General features: G+C 38.8%; 1 protein-coding gene across 1 annotated transcript; it reads right to left on the bottom strand.

Annotated features, from left to right (window-relative positions):
• Window positions 1-233: 233 nt before the first annotated feature.
• Window positions 234-19370, bottom strand: LOC138925243 (adhesion G protein-coupled receptor E3-like). The gene is made up of 7 exons (XM_070275004.1): window positions 19358-19370; window positions 18770-18963; window positions 17181-17339; window positions 16238-16432; window positions 12913-13148; window positions 11291-11357; window positions 234-278 (listed from the first exon to the last, which is right to left on the bottom strand). Exons 1-7 carry the CDS (start codon window positions 19368-19370, stop codon window positions 234-236), a joined length of 909 nt encoding a protein of 302 aa, XP_070131105.1.
• Between the last annotated feature and the right edge of the window lie 1108 nt (window positions 19371-20478).

Below are 20478 nucleotides of genomic sequence, written 5' to 3'. Positions count from 1 at the left end.
TGTAGTTACAATTTATGTGTTGCTTTATCATGTGCCAGGCACGTTCTAAGTATCTGACACATATTCATTCTCCAGTTCCCACAACAACCCTATGAAGCAAACACTATTAACTCCTATTTTACTGATGAGGAAACTCAGGAGTGATATAATTATCCAAGGTCACACAGCTGGCCCCTGGCAATCTCCCTCCAGGATCTGGGTTTTAGGATTCCACGGGAGAGTGTGGATCTGTCTTACACTGCAGTCTGGGTGCTGAATGGCGAATGAGCCAGAAGCAACTAAAAGAGGAAGCACAAGGCTCATGACCTGATCCAGGAGAACAATTCTAATTCAGAGTGTGTGTTTAGGAAACGTTGTCGCGGTTTGCTGATGGATTGGATGTGAAGCGAAGGAGAAAGGAAGGAGTCAAAGATGACTCCTAATATTTTTTGCCTGAGGAACGGGGTGGATAAAAACAGTTACTATAATTTGTATGCAAATATTTGATAGAGGAATTTTGTCTGTAAGAATACAAAGAGAGAATACCTGGTTTCAAAATATCTTTATACATAAATGTCTAGATAGAAACTCAACATGGCTGCCCTGAGGAGGAAGCTGGCAACATAACACACGTAGAACTAACACATCTACACATGCAGAGGGAAAAACACTCACTATCTACTGAATCAGGATACACAGAACTAGCCCAGAGTAGTTCAAAGATATTCCCAGTCGGAAGGGCTCCTGGAGACCAAATTCTCACCTTTCCCCACCCCCTAAAGAGATACACTTTTGGGTCATTCCAGTGACCCCGTAATTCCCAGGATCCTGCTATTGCCCAATCTGGAGGAACTTCACAAAGTCCCTCGACCCTCCATTCCTAGTCTGAGGAAGAGTGGAGGAGGAAGGCACTAGATTTCAGACCAACGGTGCAAGGGGATGGGATGATGGTGCTCAGAATGTTATCTGAGGCAGAGACTGTCCCAGAAACTTGAAGATGGACTAACATGCTCAACTCCCCGTGGGTTCAAAGCCAGCACGTCAGTAGTGCACATGGGGCCTCATAGGAAGTGAACAAAGTGTGGCCTGGAAATGGACTGAGATGAGAACCAGAAGTTGGACACAGGAGCGTGCCTTGGAAGTGGAACATGGCTCCCAAGCAGAGAGCATTGTGGGGTGAGCAGCATGGTTTGAATGGAAGAATTTGTTGCCTGTGCCAGCAGTTGGCAGGAAACTGGAGTGGTGGGATGGATGTAAGGAGGGAGTGGAGGGGATTTCTGAGGCCTGGGGACCACCAACCTCTAGTTTGAGTGAATTTTAGTGGCCAGTCCTGCTATGTTAAGACGAGGAGTGATACCAACCTTTGGAGACTTGTGTTTCGGTGGTCAGGCCTCACTCTCACTGGATGGATCGGTGGATATTTCCTACCCCAATGGACACATACTAATCACACTTTAAATCTTTTCCTAAAGCCTCAGCATTCTTATAAGGAGTTATTGTTTTATAATTCAGATAAAAATAGTGAGAAATATTGAGATATATCTGTAAACCATAGCCTATGTGATGGGACATTTTCAAATAAGTTTTCCTCCTTTTATTTTTTTTACATTTTTTTATTTTTATTTTTTTTCTTGTTTTTTGTCCCCCAAATCCCCCCAGTACATAGTTATATATTTTAGTTGTGGGTAGTTTTCCTCTTTTTAAAAATTGGTGTAGGTAAGATAAAAAAAATAAAAGAAATCATGACATACAATAAAATAGCAATTTTTCTAAGGAAATGCATTCTTCTTTAGCGGTAACTTTCTTCTGGCTAGCAATTTGTAACTTAACAGCAGTGGGATTGACTCTTGGGTGTCTTTTCTGTGTTTCTGAAGGAAAAGAGGCCTTGATTTAACTAATGTCTCAAGAAAAAATGTCTAAGTGCATTTTAATTTCTATTTCTCTAACTTCTTTTGGGGAATATGCAATTTTAAATGTATGCTACAATGATTTAACAAAAGTCTTATGTGTTGCCTTTAAAACATTTGTGTGTGTGTGTGTGTGGCTAAATTTAAGGCTGGCTCCTACCAAAGGGCACTATATATACAAAGATTTGATTCAAAGATTGATGCCTACTAAAGTATAAAATGGTTATATGGAGGGACATAGAGATGTAGTTTCTATCAAATGATAGCAACTTGTCCTCTGTGTATAGCTGAAAATGTGTAAACTTGCCTAGATAATGCCAATGAGCACCTAGGGTCCTCAAGGACAGCCTGGTTCTCGAGAGGGGCCAACAGCATTCATGGGCATTGACCTCCTGGTTTCAAACATGGATCAGTTCTCCAATAATATTTTTCTGTAAAAAGCATATTTTTTAAAAGTCCTACTCAGTTGAATGAAAATTGATCACTTAGACATACTTATACATAATAATAGTGTTCACACATTTTATATATATATATATAAAATATATATATAACTTTTAATATATTTTCACAACTAATTCTCATAAAATCACCATAAAGCTGGGGCTGTTATGAGCACTTTGTTTTTTAACAGATGAAGGATCTGAAATACAAAAATGCTACTATGGTTTGCTCAAAGGTACTTGTTGGTAAGTGATAGGTTGGGTTCTTCTTTATCTTCTCACCTTTCACAGATAAGGGTTCTGCAAGGTTCCATCATGTTGCCTTCTTGTCATCCCATATATACAATCTGGGCAGCGCTCTCAGTTCTTATGTATTCATCAACCATCTCTCAGATGTTAAACCAAGTATCATTTAAAAGCACCCACTCTCTTCTCAGGTCACACGGAGACTTTTGTGGATTGACTTTCATTGATCCCCTTACAAATCAAGGCACCAGGTTAGCACACAAAGCTATGATGTAACCAAAAGGATATCAGTTGCAATGATAAAATTTGAAAAATATTACTCAGATGCTACTACTTAAACAGAACACAGTAGACAACCAGTAAAGAGGCTAAAGAATGAACTGGAAGTGGCGGTGGCGAGGGGACTTTGGGAAATGGGTCAGAGTTGTTTACAATGGAAGACAATAGAGTAACAGCACAAAACAGCCTCTGTTTGTTCTTCCTGTTCTCCAGCAGGTGGGTTCTGATCGTGGGACAGGTAGAAGAAAGATTCAGACAGAAGTGTCTCCTCTCTTCTTATCAAACCCTGATGACTTTTCTGGCTGTATTGAATATGGAAAGATAAAGTGAAAGGAAACTAAAAACAATAAATTTAACAAGTCATCTTTAACAAATCATTTTAGTAAAAGTCATCACAAACAAGATTGAAAAACAAAATGAGAGAAATAGCCGTAATATACCTAATATACTAAGAAGTGTTATAATCAACAGGGAAAATAATTAAGAACATGATTTAAAATAGACATGGCATGAACTGGTAAAATAAAGGAGAGGAAATTAAACTGGTAGTTAAAAAAGAAAATATGCTAAACCTCATTAGTTTTAAATTAAATTAAAATAAGATTAATTTGATACATGATTCAACAAAGATTTACATGGGACTTACTGTGTGCAAGGTGCCGTTCTAAGCAGGGTTCATGGCATGTCATGGATGACATGGAGAACATTTCCATCATACCCTCATTCTAAACTGCCTTTCCAACTTACTCTCCCACAACTCTTTCGGGTGCCCAGCATTCCAGCCACTATAAACTGTTAATACCTATGTTTCCTGAACACCTAATGTTCTTTCCACATCTGTGTCTTGGCCATTCACACTGTTACTTCTGACTAAAATGCCCTTCCTCTCCTGCTTTTTCTTGGCACACAGAGAAATAAAAACTGAGAGGGAGAAATGCTATTTCAATTTCTTTAATAGCTATCAAAATCATCTCAAGCACCAGGCCTAGATAGTTTTGCCAGAAAGTTCTTTAAATTTTCAAGGAAGATATAATCCCGATTGCATGTTATTTGCTTCAGAAAAAAGGAAAAGAGAGGGAAGCCACCCAGCTCTTTCTATGCAACCTGAATGCCAAATCAGAAGAGAGTACAGGAAAAATATAAGCAAATTTCACACACTCACACACACAGACCATGTGCATATATGTGTGTGTATCCAAAAAACATATTAGCTAACAGAATCCAAAAATGTACTAAAATTAGAAAGACAAAAAAACCTTACAATCACATGGATTTCATCCCAAGAATAAAAACTATCAATGTAATTCACCACAATAAGGAATGCAAGGAGAAAACTATATAGATGCAGAAAAGTGTTTAACAAAGACTAACACCTTTTTTTACACTAAAAAGTCTTAGTAAAATAGGAATAGAAGACGTCTTCCTCAAGAAAACATTGTATTTAATGGCAAAATATTACGTGAAGTTCCCTTAAGCACTGGTACTGTTTAAACAATCCAGGAATGTTAGTTTATGACTATATGAGTTCAAGTAAGACATTTCATAACACTTTACCACTCCCTCCTCCCTACTCTGTTAGTTCCTAGTGGAGTGAAAAACTGGCCAACATATTATTGATGGAGAAATGAGAGAAAACCCCAGCCAGAAAAAGAGAGATCTGTAAAGCCCCCTTTTCTACCCCACGCTCCCAGCCTCAAGTAGATTTGAGATGAGTGAGGGGCAGGCAGGTAGAGAAGATTTTAGTATTAGAGTAAGTGTGGCATTTTGATTAGTATCTTGGACGGGATATTCTGATTACTGAATTGATACTGTTTTGTGACTTAGTAACTCCAGGGTTATTTCAAGCAAGAAAAGTTGAGACCTGAGCTGGTTTCCAACTAGCACAGGGAGGAGTAACTCTTCTGAATAAAGCTCAAAAGGACAGCGGGAGATAAACAAAAACGAAACAAGTTGAATTTTCATCCTGACCAGTTGTGCATTTTGTGTGCCATTCGCATATAGAAATCTCAAGGGAATTAATGAAAAAGTCTGTCAGAATTAATGAGATAGTACAATGATGTTCCCAAATACAAGATCAGTAAAGAAAAGAACCCATTAGCATTCTTCTACATCAGGAATTACTAACTGGAAAGTATAATAGAAGAATTAAAAACTGTTTTAAAAAACATAAATTTAATTCTATTAATTTAGTTAACCTTTTATTTCAAAGTAATCATATATAGTCTACAGAAGTTGCAATAATAGCACAGAGAAGTGCCATATACCCTTTACCTAGTCTTTACCAATGGTCCCAACTTGACATTGGCATAGAACCATTAACTCTTTTTTTTTTTTTGAGGAAGATTAGCCCTGAGCTAACATCTGCTGCCAATCTTTCTTTTTGCGGAGGAAGGCTGGCCCTGAGCTAACATCCGTGCCCATCTTCCTCTACTTTATACGTGGGACGCCTACCACAGCATGGCTTGCCAAGTGGTGCCATGTCTGCATCCGGGATCCGAACCTGCGAACCCCGGGCCACCAAAGCAGAATGTGTGCACTTAACCACTGCGCCACTGGGTCAGCCCCAAACCATTAACTCTTATTCAGATTTCACCATAAAACTCTACTAAGTTCTATAAAAGATAATCTTAATAAAGCTAATGAAAGAGAAAATATTGTGCAACAAATAGCCAATGACACTTAAAAAACTTAGAACCTGACCACCCCTACTCACACTTTTTCTCATTCTCCTTATTGGACTTCACTTCTTATTTTTTCCCAAATCACTTATCGTCCAACATAACGTAGAGTTTACTTAAATGCTACAACTATTGTTTGTTGACTGTCTTGTCCTGTAGAATGTAAGTTTCCTTAGGTCAGAGATCTTTAGCTGAGTTTTTCGCCAGTACATGCTAAAGCCCTGGAACTGGGCCTTAGCACATGATAGGTGCTCAATAAATATTTGTTGAAAGACTATCTCCTTAACTACTGTTTTTCCATCACCCCACACCCAATCCATCAATATATTCTCTTCATTCTGGCTCACAAATACACTTTGGATGCATTCAGTTCTCCATTTCCCTGTCATTCACTCCCGGCTCCACGTCACCATCTCTCACCTGGATTACTGAACTGCTCTCACTCAGAAAGGCCTTCTCCTACCACCCTATATAAAGGAGCTCCCTGCCGTCACACCCACACACCTTGATTCTCTAGTCTGTGTAACCCGGGGGGTTAGGAATGTGGGCTCTGGAGCCCAGTGGGCTGGATTTGAATCCCAGCACCAAACTTAGCAGCAGAGGGACCGTGGTCAAACCAGACAATGTCTGTGCTTTGTTTTTTCTTCTGTAAAATGGTGATAATAATAGCAATGTGGTTGTGGTGAGAGTTGAATGAAACATTAAAGGCACGTAAAGTGATAAGAGGACAGTCAATACACTATTAATGTTCAGTAAATATTAGTTGTTGTTAATGTTGACATCTGAGTCCCTTGTGGTTTCCTGCAGAACATTCACCTCCCTGTGCAATGATTTACTTATTTACCTGTTGTTTCTCCAGAGGACTGTCAGCCCAATGGGGGCAGGTCCATGTCTGTCTTATTCAATGTGCATCCCTAGTGCCTTGAAGGGTAGCTGCCACATGGCAGGCGCTCAAATTTCTTCTAAATTACAATTTCCTGCTTGGATTCAGGATTTCGGTCCCTCCTTTCAGTGCTTTTTGTACCATGTTGCCCTTGTTTGAGACTCTTTTTACTCAAAGTGTGGTCCATGCACCATCAACTTTAGCACCATCTGGTAGCTTGCTAGAAATGCAGATTTTCCAGGATTCACCCAAGGCATATTGAATAAGAATCAACACTTTCACAAAAATCACACTGGGCTTTGTAGGCCCATTAAATTTTAAGAAGCATTGACTTAGATGAGTGCATCAAGCAAGAAAAGAAGTTCTTACCATTTGGTTGTGGGTAGTAGAGCTAGATAACACATAGCTACTGCTTCCCATTTTTTTAATAATCATAAAATATTTCTTGTATTCTTCTTGAACCTGAAAATTAAGGAGTAAACAGATTTGTTACCACAAGTGGCTAGTTACTGATGGAAGACACTGAAGTGGGAGTTAGGAGCCCAGGAAATTGTATGAAATGGCTATATCATTAAATGGTTGTCTGTATGACCTTGGTCATCTTTCTCCATTATAAAATGCTCACATTCACTCTTTAGGGCAGAGTCAAACTCATTATATTATTAAGGAATGATTTTGTTACTTGAATTTTTATAAAAATACTGTTTCCTGGACATAGGTTTTTATAAATCAGTGATTGGCAACCTATGGTCTGCAGCTCACATCTAGCATGCCCCATATTTTTCTTAGGACTTGTGATTTAAGAATGGTTTTTGCATTTTTATATGGTTGAAAAATAAAAAGAAGAAGAATATTTTGTGAAGATGAGAATGATAGGAAATTTAAATTTCTGTTGGAACATAGTCTCACTCAGAAATAGAACACCCATTTTGTCAGTGATGTCCTTGCGTGATTTTGGGGCTACAATAGCAGAATTGAGCAATTGCAGCACAGATCATATGATCCACAAAGCCAAACATAATTATTATCTGGTTCTTTACGGGAAGTGTTTGCCAACCTTTGATATAAGTGATATGTGCCTTTCCGTTCTCTTAATGGTTATCAGAATGGAATGACACAGTAGATGCAAGGATGTTTTGAAGTTAAGAGCTACAAGGGAATATAATGGTGTTACTGGGGAACATGATCAGCTTCCACTGAAAAGGAATATGTAGTGTGACGGACATCACTGCAGTCAACTTTGAATGATATAGGAGCAAATCAGGTACTTGGATTAAGGAGTGGTTGTTGCTGAGTTGTACCAGTAAGAAGACAACAAAGCAGAATGCAAATGATCCAAGTGGTCAGACAATGCTTATGACAAAGGCAGACTGTACGTTGGATCTGGGAATAGGACAAGAATGGTAACGTTACCTGCCGATTGAGGAGACAATGGATCACGAAGATGTAGACTCCCTGTAGGACATTGATGATGGTAAAAGCATAGGCATTCACTGATCTGAATGGTTCCTTTACGGGCTCAACGAGAAAAAAGCCAAGGCCCCAGGAGCAGCCCAAGAGGAAGAGCTGAGCCGTAGCTTTAAATGTCAATGTCCTGCCAAATCAAGATGGAAACACGCTCTTCTCTTTGCCTCTCACTTTCAATCTCAGCAGTTTTCCTTCTACCTAAAGTATTTCATTAAAAAAACCTATTCTCTTTACTAAGCAATTGGAAAGGTTGAGTTTTTCTCAAGACTGGATGAAATTGAGAAATATGTAGTTAAGAATAAGATTACAGGACAATGAGTGAATTACTCTATAGTTAATTTAACTGAAGAGAGCACAGCTAAAATTTTCAGCACATAAACTACAGTTTAGATGTATTTATTTTTTGATTTGTGTTCCATATTAGCTTTAAGGCAGTGGCTCTTAAATTTTCATTTTGGAACAACAGCATGGGCATCATCCGAGAACTTATTAGAACTGCAGTCTCGGTTCCAACCCAGATGTACTGAATCAGAAACTCTGGGGCTGTGGCTCAGCAACATGTGTTCTAACAAGCTCTCTGGATAATGCTGATACACATTAAAAATTGAGAATTATTGCATTAAAATATAATACTTGCTTAAATTTAATTTCACATTAAGTTGAATTTGGTAGTCAGTACATGTAGGTAATCTCTCTGAGCATGTATATTAACTATGATGTCTAGAAATTAAATATGTACAAGAAAGCTATGATTAAAGGAAATTTGTTAAAGAAATTTTACTTAAAGGAAAAGTAATTTGTAAGTACTCATCTTTTAAATATATGAATTTGCCCAGCCCAGATTTTTGTTACAAAAAGATAAAGCTTTTCTTATTACTCACCAGCCAATGTAGTATAGCAAAAAGGGATTGGATGAGGTCAGGCAGGCATTCCTTTAGCCTCTACTATTCACTGACATTTTGCTTTAGTCATTAGTCTTATTCATCTAGTATATCTTGCTTCCTTCCTTCTGAGGTCCTATTAGGATTTTACTTCCTGGTCTCTTGTGGTCAATGAACTGTGAGCAGAAGTGATGTGTGGTGCTTCTCAGCCAAAGTGTTTAATTGCCTGAGGGAGACCCTTTCCTGTAGTGATGGACAACATTCCAGATGGTAGCTACCCCATTTCCTGGCTCATTGAGCTAGGGCACTGTAGAACGGAGCCCCTAATTGATCCACATATGAACACACGGTATGAACAAGAACTCATCATTTGTTGATTTAAGCCACTGAAATGTGGGTGCTATTTGTTACTACAACACAGCCTAGCCTCTCCTTACTGGTACATCTTTGGAAAAGTTTTCCAGAATCCCTTGCAAGAGGTAGTTGTGGTTAAGGATGCATATTCAGGCATCAGACAGATTGGATCTCAGGTCTGACACATAGGTTCAGCTGTATTATATCAGGCAAGCTACTTAACTCTTTCAGCCTTAGTCTAGTCATTGGAAAGATGAGATTAATAGTTGTGCTTCTCTCCTTGTGCTGGAGTAAGGGTTAAATAAGATAATACGTACAAAACACAATGTCTGGCTCATAATAATCAGTGTAAAACAAGCACAAAAGTACTCACCTCATAGAACTTTTTGGCAAGCACAGAGATGGACACAAGAGTTAATACTTGATACATGATATTATCCTCTTTTTTGACCACTTTTATACTCAGGTTACTAAGGAAGACCATCATATACTTCTTCAAGTGTACCCCAAGAGAAAAATCTCATGGAAACATTTAATGAGCTCATCTCCCTGGGCCTTCCAAAAAAGCCTGATCCCTCCTTACCTTGTGTTTTTTATCGTGGACACTTCTTTATTGAGGGAAGAAAGCCTGTCTCTCAAAATCCATAGGATTGTCAAATAAAAGATAAAATTTATCTGTAGGAATGATATGAAATACCATCAGCAAATATCGACATTTAAGGCTTGTAGATATTGGCAAAATGGAAAGGAGCTAGGAATCTATTGTAAAAAGCTGTAAGATATATTCAAGATGCTTTGAGACCTACTGGCTAAGCCCATGGGTTCTTACGTATTCTCAAAACTAGCTGATCATTAGTTACCTGGGGTATTTACTAAAACACAAATTTCTGCATTGTATTCTCATAAATTCATATTTAGTAAGTCTGAGGTAGGCCCATGGGACCTGTATATTTAACGTGCTCCCCAGATATTTCTTGTGATCATCCAAGAAACATCTAGAATTGCTGAATAAAAGATAGCAAACATCAATTGATGTATAGTGGAGTTAAAAGAAATTAAAGAAAATCACTGATGATCAGAAATAAGGATGGAACTCCAAACCTGATCTGCCAGTGTGTAGGTTGATACTGCCCTTTCCTAGAATGGATGTGAGAGATGGTCTCAATTAACTAGGGACTTGAGATTCCAACATGTGCTGGGGCAGGGGACAAAGACTTGTGAAGTGACAAGTTGGAACTAAGACCCACCCGCATAAAGCCAAGAACCTTGAAAGGCTACTCTCTCACTAAAGTGGTCTAGTAGAAAAACATCTTCCTACCAGTGCAGGAAAAAAGGCAAATAAAAGCTAATTTTCTTAGTCAGGAGCTCTGAGCATAAGTTCAAATGCATTTCTTGAGATTTTTGTTACCAATTTCTCCTCACACTAGTTTGAAGTCCAAATTTATATCATCACTTTACTTTGGAATGCCCAAACAGGCCCATTTACATAACAACTTATCCTAGGTCAGTAGTGGCTCTGGGATACCTGATAGTATCAAATTCAGAACCACTCTGGAAGGATATGTTTTCAACAGAATTAAAACGCTTTTTGAAGATGAAGTCAAATTCAGGATTATAAACCATACAGTCTACCATGAGTGCAGAGTTGGGATACAATAAACAAGGGTAGGATTAGAGGCCAAAGTTCAGGGCTCTCATTGCTTCACAGTGGCCCAGATTTGTATCCCAGTCTCAGAACCACCCCACTCATCTGTCAGTGGCCGTGCTGTGGTGGTGGCTCACATAGAAGAACGAGAGGGACTTAGAACTAGTATGTACAACCATGCACTGGGGCTTTGGGGAGGACAAAAAGTAAAAAGAGGAAGATTGGCAACAGATGTTAGCTCAGGGTGAATATTACCCTGGAAAAAAACAATACAGCAAAATCGACATAATTTCCAGGAGAAATTGGTGGATTCACATTCATAATAAGAAATTTTAATATACATCTTTCAATAACCTCTAGTCCACTGTTTTACATTTAGTAGATCTGAATGCTCAGGAGGACTTGTAGATTCAAGTATCTGGAACATCTGCTTCAATTTTAAATGATGCTAATGTAGTGGCTTCCCATGTTGTATGGTACCTATTTTGATCTTACCTTAAGTAGAAAACAAATATATTATATACCCACCAAGATGATCACAGAGACTGGACCTATGAAACTCCAGATAAGCCCTCCTTTTAGGTTGAGCCAGCAGCTGAAAAAAGAAGAACCAGTAAATAGATATCAACTGTTCAGTACTATCCGGGATAAATATAAGATGTTTAAGGGATACTAAAATTTATGCTGTATGTTACCCATCAAAAATAATGAGATACATTCAGTGGTAAACTAAATTTGCCACACAAGGTTCATGAGGAATAGTAATGTGGTTAGATGATGTCTGGTAGGTAGCAGCCTGGGGATGGAGTAACGTAGTGGGAAAAATTTTGGCGTAAGTGGAGTGAGGTCAGGTTATGAAGGACATGGAAAGATTGTCATGGGCAGTTTGACTTGATGTGAGTTTGGCCTAGTTTATTTTTTGGTTTTAAAATTTGAATAATGCAGTAAAACATTAAGAAAATTCTGGATGCAGAATATATTAGAACTGGAGAGAGAACAAAGGTATAGATTAGCTAGAGAGTGCAAGAATGGAGACAAACAATCCCAAACATAATCAGAAGCACTGAATAGATGAGTGTGTTTATCAACATATTCAGTTAGAAATAGGAATCCACAGATTTTTGCTACTTCAGAGGAGAATCTCAGAGTGGGAAGAACGCTTAGAGTAATGATGAGGACTTCAAGTGCTTCTAAAGACTGTCACATCACATTATGTATTTAACAGTATACTTGGGATTAAAAACAACACAAAAATGCTTGTTTATCAGAAAATGTAATTTTCAGCTTTAAAACATTTACCAAGTATCATGTATTCTGAATGCTGTGACCATGATTATGGGTGGATAGGATTTGAGATGAGGCATCTTTCTTGATTGGCCTCCTGACACTGTAACAAACCTCTTGAAATTTATATAATTTTTGCTTATATGGAGACAGGGCTTTTTCTTTCTCTGCATTTCAAAACGATTACATTTTCAGCCACTATTCAGGCTATTTTTTTCATGTATAAAATGTGGGAGGATGGCTGAATGAGTGTTATTAGATTCTAATAACACTCTAAGACTCTTTACACCCCAGAAATTAATGATTCCAACTGTATGATAGTATAGACTTGAGTGGTAATTCAGAGCACTCAATCTGTCTACATTTTAAACACCAAACTATTTCCTCCTGACTGTCTGATATTGATGAGAAGAGGAAAAGCCCAAGAAGATGAGTAAGTTGCTTTGTGTTGTGAATACGATGGTTTAGAGATGCAACATAATTTATTTGAGTGAGACTAGCATCCAGACGTGGGCAAATCTTATACCTAACTAATTCTATGACCTTGGAAAAATCATTCAACCTCATTGAGTCTCACTGTCCTCACCTGTTACGTGGGGACACAGGACTATTCTCTACTTTTCAAATGCAGGTACTGAGTGTCAAATGGAATACTGTATACAAAGTGTTTAGCACAGAACCTGGACAAAGGAAATGGCAAGTGAGAACTGCTGCCACCACTGCTGTTAATATCATGGGTGTCAGTATTAATAATTATAGTGATGATTGTCAAAACAGATAGTTTCCTGTTGTTTCTCCCTTGTTTTTACAAGGAAGACAGGTGTGTACACATTTCCCCACCAGGATGAGTTCAGCATCACACTCACTGTCTAGGTGTGCCATAGCCATGGGGATTGAGCCCTGCAGACACAGCCACAATCACCACTGGGATCCCGTAGCCAAAAGGATACAGGAACCTCTTCTGGAGTCTTTTGGTGATGGTGTAGTTGGCCACTTTGAGGTTCCTAAGGGTAAGGAAGAGGTGCAGTCCTTCGAGGAGCATCCAGGTGAAGGAGGCCAAGTAGAGGTAGTGCAACAGCCCTGCGATGATGGAGCACAGCACCTGGAGGGGGAGGAGACGCACCGGAGTGCTCGATGGGCACGAGGATGCCATTTTATTCCCAACACAGCATTGCATTTGAAGAGAGATATAAACTTAGAAACATTAAACTCACAGATAAATCTCACAATTTATCTTTTTAAATATAAAATACTGACATAGGACAAAAATTATTCCATGTATCAGAGTTTTAAGAACTAAAATAATCCCCATTGTCTGCCTCCTTAGCTGAGCCTGAATTGAATACGTTCTTCTTCCAGAAAGACTTGATTCCTTCCCCGCCTAAAAAGGTGTACAAAAACCAATTATTCCAGAAAACTAGTGGCCAGCTAGCCCCACTGTGTATCTCATTCCTTTCACACTTGATCATTGTTCAAAATGTTTCATTTATTATTTCCCGTGCTTTCATTCCCACACGACGCCATGTTTCCTCAGCCCAGACCCAAACTCTTATTGCTTCCCTTCCCCCAAAACTGTCCTTGGTCCCTGTGAATTCCTTTCCAAGTCTTTACTGAACTCTCCTCCAGCTCCTTGATTTTCCTAAACTCTGATTCTGCCTTGGAGATGCTGCTTCCTTACGTCTGTCTTAAGTAGACGTCCCTTCTATGTACGCTGTGCATCTTGAAGGCAGAAGGTGAGGTTGGTATTGTATTTTCATTAACGGGATTTGCTGTGTGTTATTCCTACAGAGACACCAAACATCCAGGTCCAGCTAGGTCATCCTTTACCCGTTCTTATCCTTGGCACTTCCTAAGTACTGAGTGACTCCTGTTATGCTTTTAAAATTTGAGTGCTTCTCCAGCTTCTACCATCATCCTGGATAACTTCAATATCCAATACCTTGGCCTCTAAGTTTCTTGACCCCTTACCTACAATGATCTGCATTTCACTTTGGACACCTGTTTCTATGTCCACACTGTACTCCTTGACATTAAATTCAGGCATTCTTCTTTCTAGACATACCCTTCCAGGTTTTTAAAAGCACAATGACTCCAGCCATCCCTGTTCTTAAACTTTGCCAAGACACCAGGGCTCCTTGATCCTTCTGCTTTCGCCACACTAGCCTATTCCTTCCTTCATTCATCTCCTTCCCTATCTATCCTAGACCTGAACTCATGTTGCTTCAACCAATCTGTGATTATACTCGACTCTCCTGCCTTTTTAATTCTTTCATGATACTCAATTGGTAAAACTCTATTACCAGGTAAGTCTCACTTTCTGCCTTCTTTATTATAATTAAGGTACTGCCTAAGAACTAAACTACTGTATAGTTTTTTACGGTCCCTAACTAAACTGTGTTAGTACTGTGTAGAAATTCTTCTACATTTCTGCAGCACCCTCCAAAGCAGAAACCTCTTTTTTACTCTCTATCCTGTCCTCTTAGTCTTGCTTTGGATCCCCCATCTGTCGTTAGTCATAGTTCTTCTCCTGGGCACCTTCTTAAGTGCATTTAGGTACTCTCAAGGCTCTTTCATTTTATTGAAAGCAAATACCTCCCTGGTCTCAAGTTCTGCTCCAGGTTCTTTCTGGTCTCTTCGTCCCTCTTCAAGAGTGCTGCTTTCTCCTTTTCCCTCTTCCCGCCTACAACCCATTCAGTCCTCAGCCCTCCCCCGGTACCCCCTGACTTCTGCCCTATTCCTCTTAAACAGCTCTCACCAAATTCACCAATGGTCATTTTTCAATTTGACCAATAGAAACTGTTCAAGTTTTATTGCCTTGAATCATTGCATTATTTGACACTTAAAGCTCTTCCTCCCTGGCTATGCCTCCTCTATCTTTTCTTTTTCTTTTTCTATGCCTATCCTTCAGAATTTCATCCCCAACCCCCTTCTTATTCTGCATCTTTATTCCTAAGAGTTATCATCCTCTCCTGGGGTTTCTGGTACTTCCAGATGGTGTGCTAATTATTTCCATGTGCATTCTCACCCGAGCACTAGATCTATAGAGGGAATTGTCCTCTGACCACTTCAATTTGGATATACCAGAGAAACCTCAATGTGTCTCAAAGGGATCCAGTCCAAAGAGCTCCTTACACTGTATTCTGTGAATAGGACAATCAGCCATCCATTCCACAGGACAAACCTGCATTCTGGGTGTCACCCCTGATAACATCCCCAACCTCATCCTCCACATCCAAGCAGTGAGTAGGTGCTGTGGATTCCCCATCCCTTCTCACGCTCAAACCCATTCAACTTTCTTCTTCATTGGCACCAACTTGGAGCAGTTTTCAACCTTGAACTTTGCTCTACATTCTGTTTATTTCAGTTTTAAAGTCTGAGATACCAAAGAATGCCCAGATCCCCGGAAGGCTGTATAAAAAGTGACCAACTCTTGCCTCCTCCCCAATCACAGTATATATTCCATGCTAGTGGCTCTCAAAGTACGATCCCTGGACCATCAGCATCAAAATGACCTAGGAACCTGGTATAAATGCAGATTCTCAGACTCCATGCTGGACCTACTAGATCATAAAATCTAGAAATAAGGCTCACTTTTTCAAAAGCCTTCCAGATGAGTCTAATGCACAGGAAAGTGTGAGAATCATTATTCTAGGAAAACTGAGTTACATAAGATTTCCAAATAAGTTGAGACCCAGCTCACATCCAGGCCTTCATCAGTTTTCTGTCTGGAATGTTTTTCTCTTCCAATGGCTAACCTCTTCCCCTAACCTAAGGGCACAACTTAGACACAAATTCCTTCAGGGAGCCTTTCCTGTTTTTGACATTGGCAACTGTCTTACCTATGGGATCTGAATCTCTGTGTGTTTACTTCTGCTGTGAAAACAAGTTCTTTACTTTTTAATTGGATGAGGACGGGGCACTGTGTATTCTTAATTCCTAGCAAAGTTCTAGGCTTAGAATTGGCCCTAAATAAATATTCGTTAAACCAAATAAATTCAGCTAATTGAATGAAATTATGTAAATCATAGAGCTTGACCTATACAAAGTATTTTGCAAATAGCATCAACAAATCAATCATAATTGAAGTTTGCTATCCGATTATTTCCTGTCACATCACTTCTCCATACACCTCCTTTCTCCTCATTGGCAAGCTCTCCATAAACAAGAATGAACTTTGGTTAGTTTTTCTACCTTGGGCTTGGTCTGTTTGATGCCTGTGAGGAAGAGCAGGTGGGCCAGGAAGAGGCAGAGTGAGAGCTGCAGGTGGAGGGAGATGCTGGTGTTCTGGATGGATTGGCACAGGAGGAAGGTGAGGACCGCCAGGAGGAGACACAGCAGAGAGACACCCAGCCCCACGTGGGTGATCACAGTCAGCACAGGGTCCTCCTGGTTCCAGCAAAAGAAACTCATTTTAGACTTCCATTTTCTTTGATAAATTTACTATTGTAAAGAAGGTAATATTGGTTATTTTACATTCTTGATCTGGATTACCACTCAGACCTTAAAAAAATGTTTTCAGACCATTATGAGTATTAGAAAATATCCATGACAATGTTAAATTGACTACTTATGGATAGTAGACAGTGTCCATGACGATGTCAGATTTACAAAGCGGAATTTATACTACATAGATTAGGGTTTCTCAGTCTCAGCACTATTGGCATTCTGGGATGGATGATTCTCTGTTGTGGAGGGCTGTCCTCTGCATTGTAGGATGTTTAGCAACATCTCTGGACCCACTAGATGTCAGTAGCACTCTCCTCCACCAAGTAGTGACAAGAAAAAATGTCTGCAGTATTGCTGTATGTCCCCTAGGGGGCAAATTTGACCACCAGTTGAGAACCACTGAAATGGAGTGTGGTCACACATTTGAAAAAATATATACATGCATAAAATAACAGAATTTATGTTTTAAGCTAATTTCCATTATTGATGGATGGTAGCATCTTTTCGTGTTCTTTGTAATTTTCTATATTTTCCATTTTAAAACCAGCAGGCATGCATTTTTCTTAATTAAATAAAATCTATAAATATCTTTAAATTCTCCTCTGAATATAAATTTGAAATAATATTTATTTTATTAAAAAATTAGTTATCAGACTCTAATTGGTTAGTATTAGACTTAAGACCATACCTTCATCACACTGGATGCCATAAGTACTGCAAAACTGGAGAGGTGATTGCAGGAACAAACTGTTTGTGTCACATTACAAAAGATGACATGACAGCCATCATTGAACCAAGTCGTTTTGTGCCAGTAGACACATAAAGGCCTTTCAAATTCATTTTTCACCTGAAAAGAGAATAATATCCTTGTTATATTGTATTTTATAATCACCTCAGTCAGTAAATGTAAATATATGTATCAATATATTTAAACCTACTAGAATTTACAATTTATGTGTATTTGAGGTTAAAACACAGGTATAATTGCTGCTCCCTATTGCTGATTGAATAATCCCTCTCACATTTGCTCCCTCCCTCATATCTCTGACTACTCCTTGCCTAGTACTATGTCCTATGAACCCTAATAGTACCTTTTTATGAATGACTTCAAGAGATCTTTTAGCCCAAGGAATGGAAAACTATGAACCATGAGCCAGATCTGGCCCACTGCCTGTTTTTATGTGCCTGTGAGTTGAGAATCTTCTTTACTGTTTCAAATGGTTGAAAAAAAAGAAAAGAATAATATTTAATGACACTTGAAAATTATACAAAATTCAAATTTCAGTGTCCATAGGCAAAGATTTATTGGAACACGCCTATTTATTATGTACTGTCTATAGCTGATGTTGCACTACAGTGGCAGCATTGAGTAATTTTGGGAAAGACTATATAGTTAGCAAAGCTGAAAATATTTACTCTCTGGTCTTTTACTAAAAAAAATTGCTGAACCCTATTTTAACCTGCCAGCTATGACTGACCCACTTTAGACCAACTGGAGAACTTTCCATCCAAAGTGGGGAAAAGAACTAATGTTTGTTGAAAACCTACCAATTACCATAACAATATTATCTCATTTTAGTTGCCACAACAGCCCTGACAAGGACAGTAAATCTCATAGAGCACCAAAAACTTGCCTTAAGGTCAGACTACTGGAGGAGTCAGAAATGCACCTTGTGTTCCTTTTGTCAAAGCTATTTTCATTAGACTTTTTCTTTTTTTTGCATAAAATATCTATTATGAACCCCCTGGATCCAGCTGCTCTTGCAATAATAAATGGATAGTAGCCATACTTAGTGGGATATGCAAGATGCTTTTATATTTGGTTCATAAAACATGTTCTTATTATCTGACGTTCAGCGACAATATTTAAAATTTATTTCTGAGACATGAGAGGCTTGAAGAAAACATTGGGTTCAGTAATTCCAAAAAGTTCTGGAAATTCAAATGGAAAAATCTTTCCATTTCTTTCCTTTTCCATATCTTTCATAGGAAGTAAAGGACTAATTTGAACAAATTTCTTTTTTATCCGTAACAACAAATATTGCTGCATTTCTAATTCCCTTCCCATACATTAACTATTAAGAAGATAACTGCATTCATGTAGTTAGAATGTCTTTTGGAAATGGCGTCAGACCAGGTGCATAGTTTACTTGGTTACTAGTCTTCAAGAATCTGACCATGCTCATGTTCATCACCACTTAACAAACCCATCATGGGATTGATTGGAGTGGATACCAGAAAATTCCAAGAACTAAAAGCTACCTGCTTTGTGCCCACTTGAATATGTTGGAAAGTGAAGTTAATAGGAGCAGCCAGAGACCCATTCTTCACGTCTCCTATTGTGCCACTCACTACCTTGGAGTTGAGATAGAATTTGTCCAGCTCTTCGTCAGTATTTAGGTGTTCCTTGGAGATAAATGTGTTATTCATGATGAGTCCAATGGAGTTATAGGAAATAAAGGCAGCTGCTCCTGTTTGGAAAGAAGCAGACAGATTAAAGAGGTCCCTAAGGAGGGTCTCTAAAGAGACCCTTTTAGAAAAAAAGCATAGCTAAAATTAGACAGTTATTAGAGAATTTATTAGACGAAACTATTAGTGATCAAGGGATGAACCAAGGTGTAGAAAAACAAAACAAAGATCATGAGATCAAAAACATATGAAGTATCAAACAGAGACATCAGCAAGATGATGGGATAGAAGTTCCAGCCAGTGTCCTCTCACAGAAAACTGCTATGAGAAACTAGCAATGAATGAAAAACCTTCCTGACAGCTCTGGATTCCAGATGAGAGATTACAGCACTTGAGTGGAGCACAGAAACAAGAAAAGATGCATTGGAGACAGTAGCAAGGATGGTTCCATTCTACCTGGGTCACCCATTGCCCAAGCCACTATAGCAAAGAGTGAGCCTCTTCACCCCAGAGCTCTCCCTGGGGAAAAGAGAGTCAAGTGAGAATCCAAGTTCACTATGGATCTAGGCTCCAGGCCTGCCCCAGTGAACCCCAATGCCAGGCTGTCACCGGTGGACCTGGGCTTCAGGCCTGCACCAGTGGTCCCCAACACAAGACTGAGCCACAAAGATGTTGGCTTCAGACCTCTCCCAGTACCAGGCCAGCCTCTATGGACCCAAGGAGGTGAAAGATCTGGACATGAAAACTATAAAACATTGATGAAAAAATTGAAGAAGATACATATAAATGGAAATATACCCCACGTTCATGAGTTGGAAGATGCATATTGTTAAAATGTCCATACTATCCAAAGCAATCTACAGATTCCATTTAATCCCTATCAAAATTCCTATGGCATTTTTCATAGAAATAGATAAAAGAACCCTAAAACTCCTATGGAACCACAAAAGACCCCAAATAGCCAAAGTCCTCTTGAGAAAGAACAAAGCTGGAGGCATCACATTTCTTGATTTCAAACTATAGTACAAAGCCATAGTCATCAAAAGAGTATGACAATGGCATAAAAATGTATATAGAGACCAACAGAGCAGAAAGGAGAGCCCAGGAATAAACGCACACATACGTGGCCAACCAATCTTTGAAAAGGTCACCAATGACACACAACAGGCAAAGGAGAGTCTATTCAATAAGTGGTGTTGGGAAAACTAGAAATCCACACACAAAAGAATGAAATTGGACCCTTAAACCATAAACACAAATCAATTCAAAATGGCATAAAGACTTAAACGTAAGACGAGAAACCAAAAAACTCCTAGAAGAAAACATAGGAAAATTTCCTTGACATTGGTCTTGGAGATGACTTTTTGGATATGACACCTAAGGCACAGGCAACAAAGGCAAAAATAAACAGGTGGGACCATCTCAAACTAAAAAGCCTCTGCACATCATAGTAAACCATCAACAAAATTAAAAAGGCAACCTACTGTACAGGAGAAAATATTTACAAACTATATATCTGATAAGGGGTCAATATCCAAAATATATAAGAAACTCCTACAACTCAATATCAAAAAAAA

This window comes from Equus caballus, chromosome 7 (assembly GCF_041296265.1).
Source record: "Equus caballus isolate H_3958 breed thoroughbred chromosome 7, TB-T2T, whole genome shotgun sequence".
NCBI lineage: Eukaryota > Metazoa > Chordata > Mammalia > Perissodactyla > Equidae > Equus > Equus caballus.
The sequence above is the reverse complement of the archived record's forward strand: the minus strand, read 5'-3'. Positions and strand labels throughout refer to the sequence as shown.

Bases quoted from the DNA above. Each gene is read 5' to 3' on its own strand.
- LOC138925243 (XM_070275004.1), bottom strand. The intron at 17,340-18,769 runs GTGGGCACAAAG...TTCTCTTTTCAG, and splicing joins TCACTTTCCAACATATTCAA to GTGAAAAATGAATTTGAAAG. The intron at 16,433-17,180 runs GTATGGTCTTAA...TGCTGGAACCAG, and splicing joins TGGCATCCAGTGTGATGAAG to GAGGACCCTGTGCTGACTGT.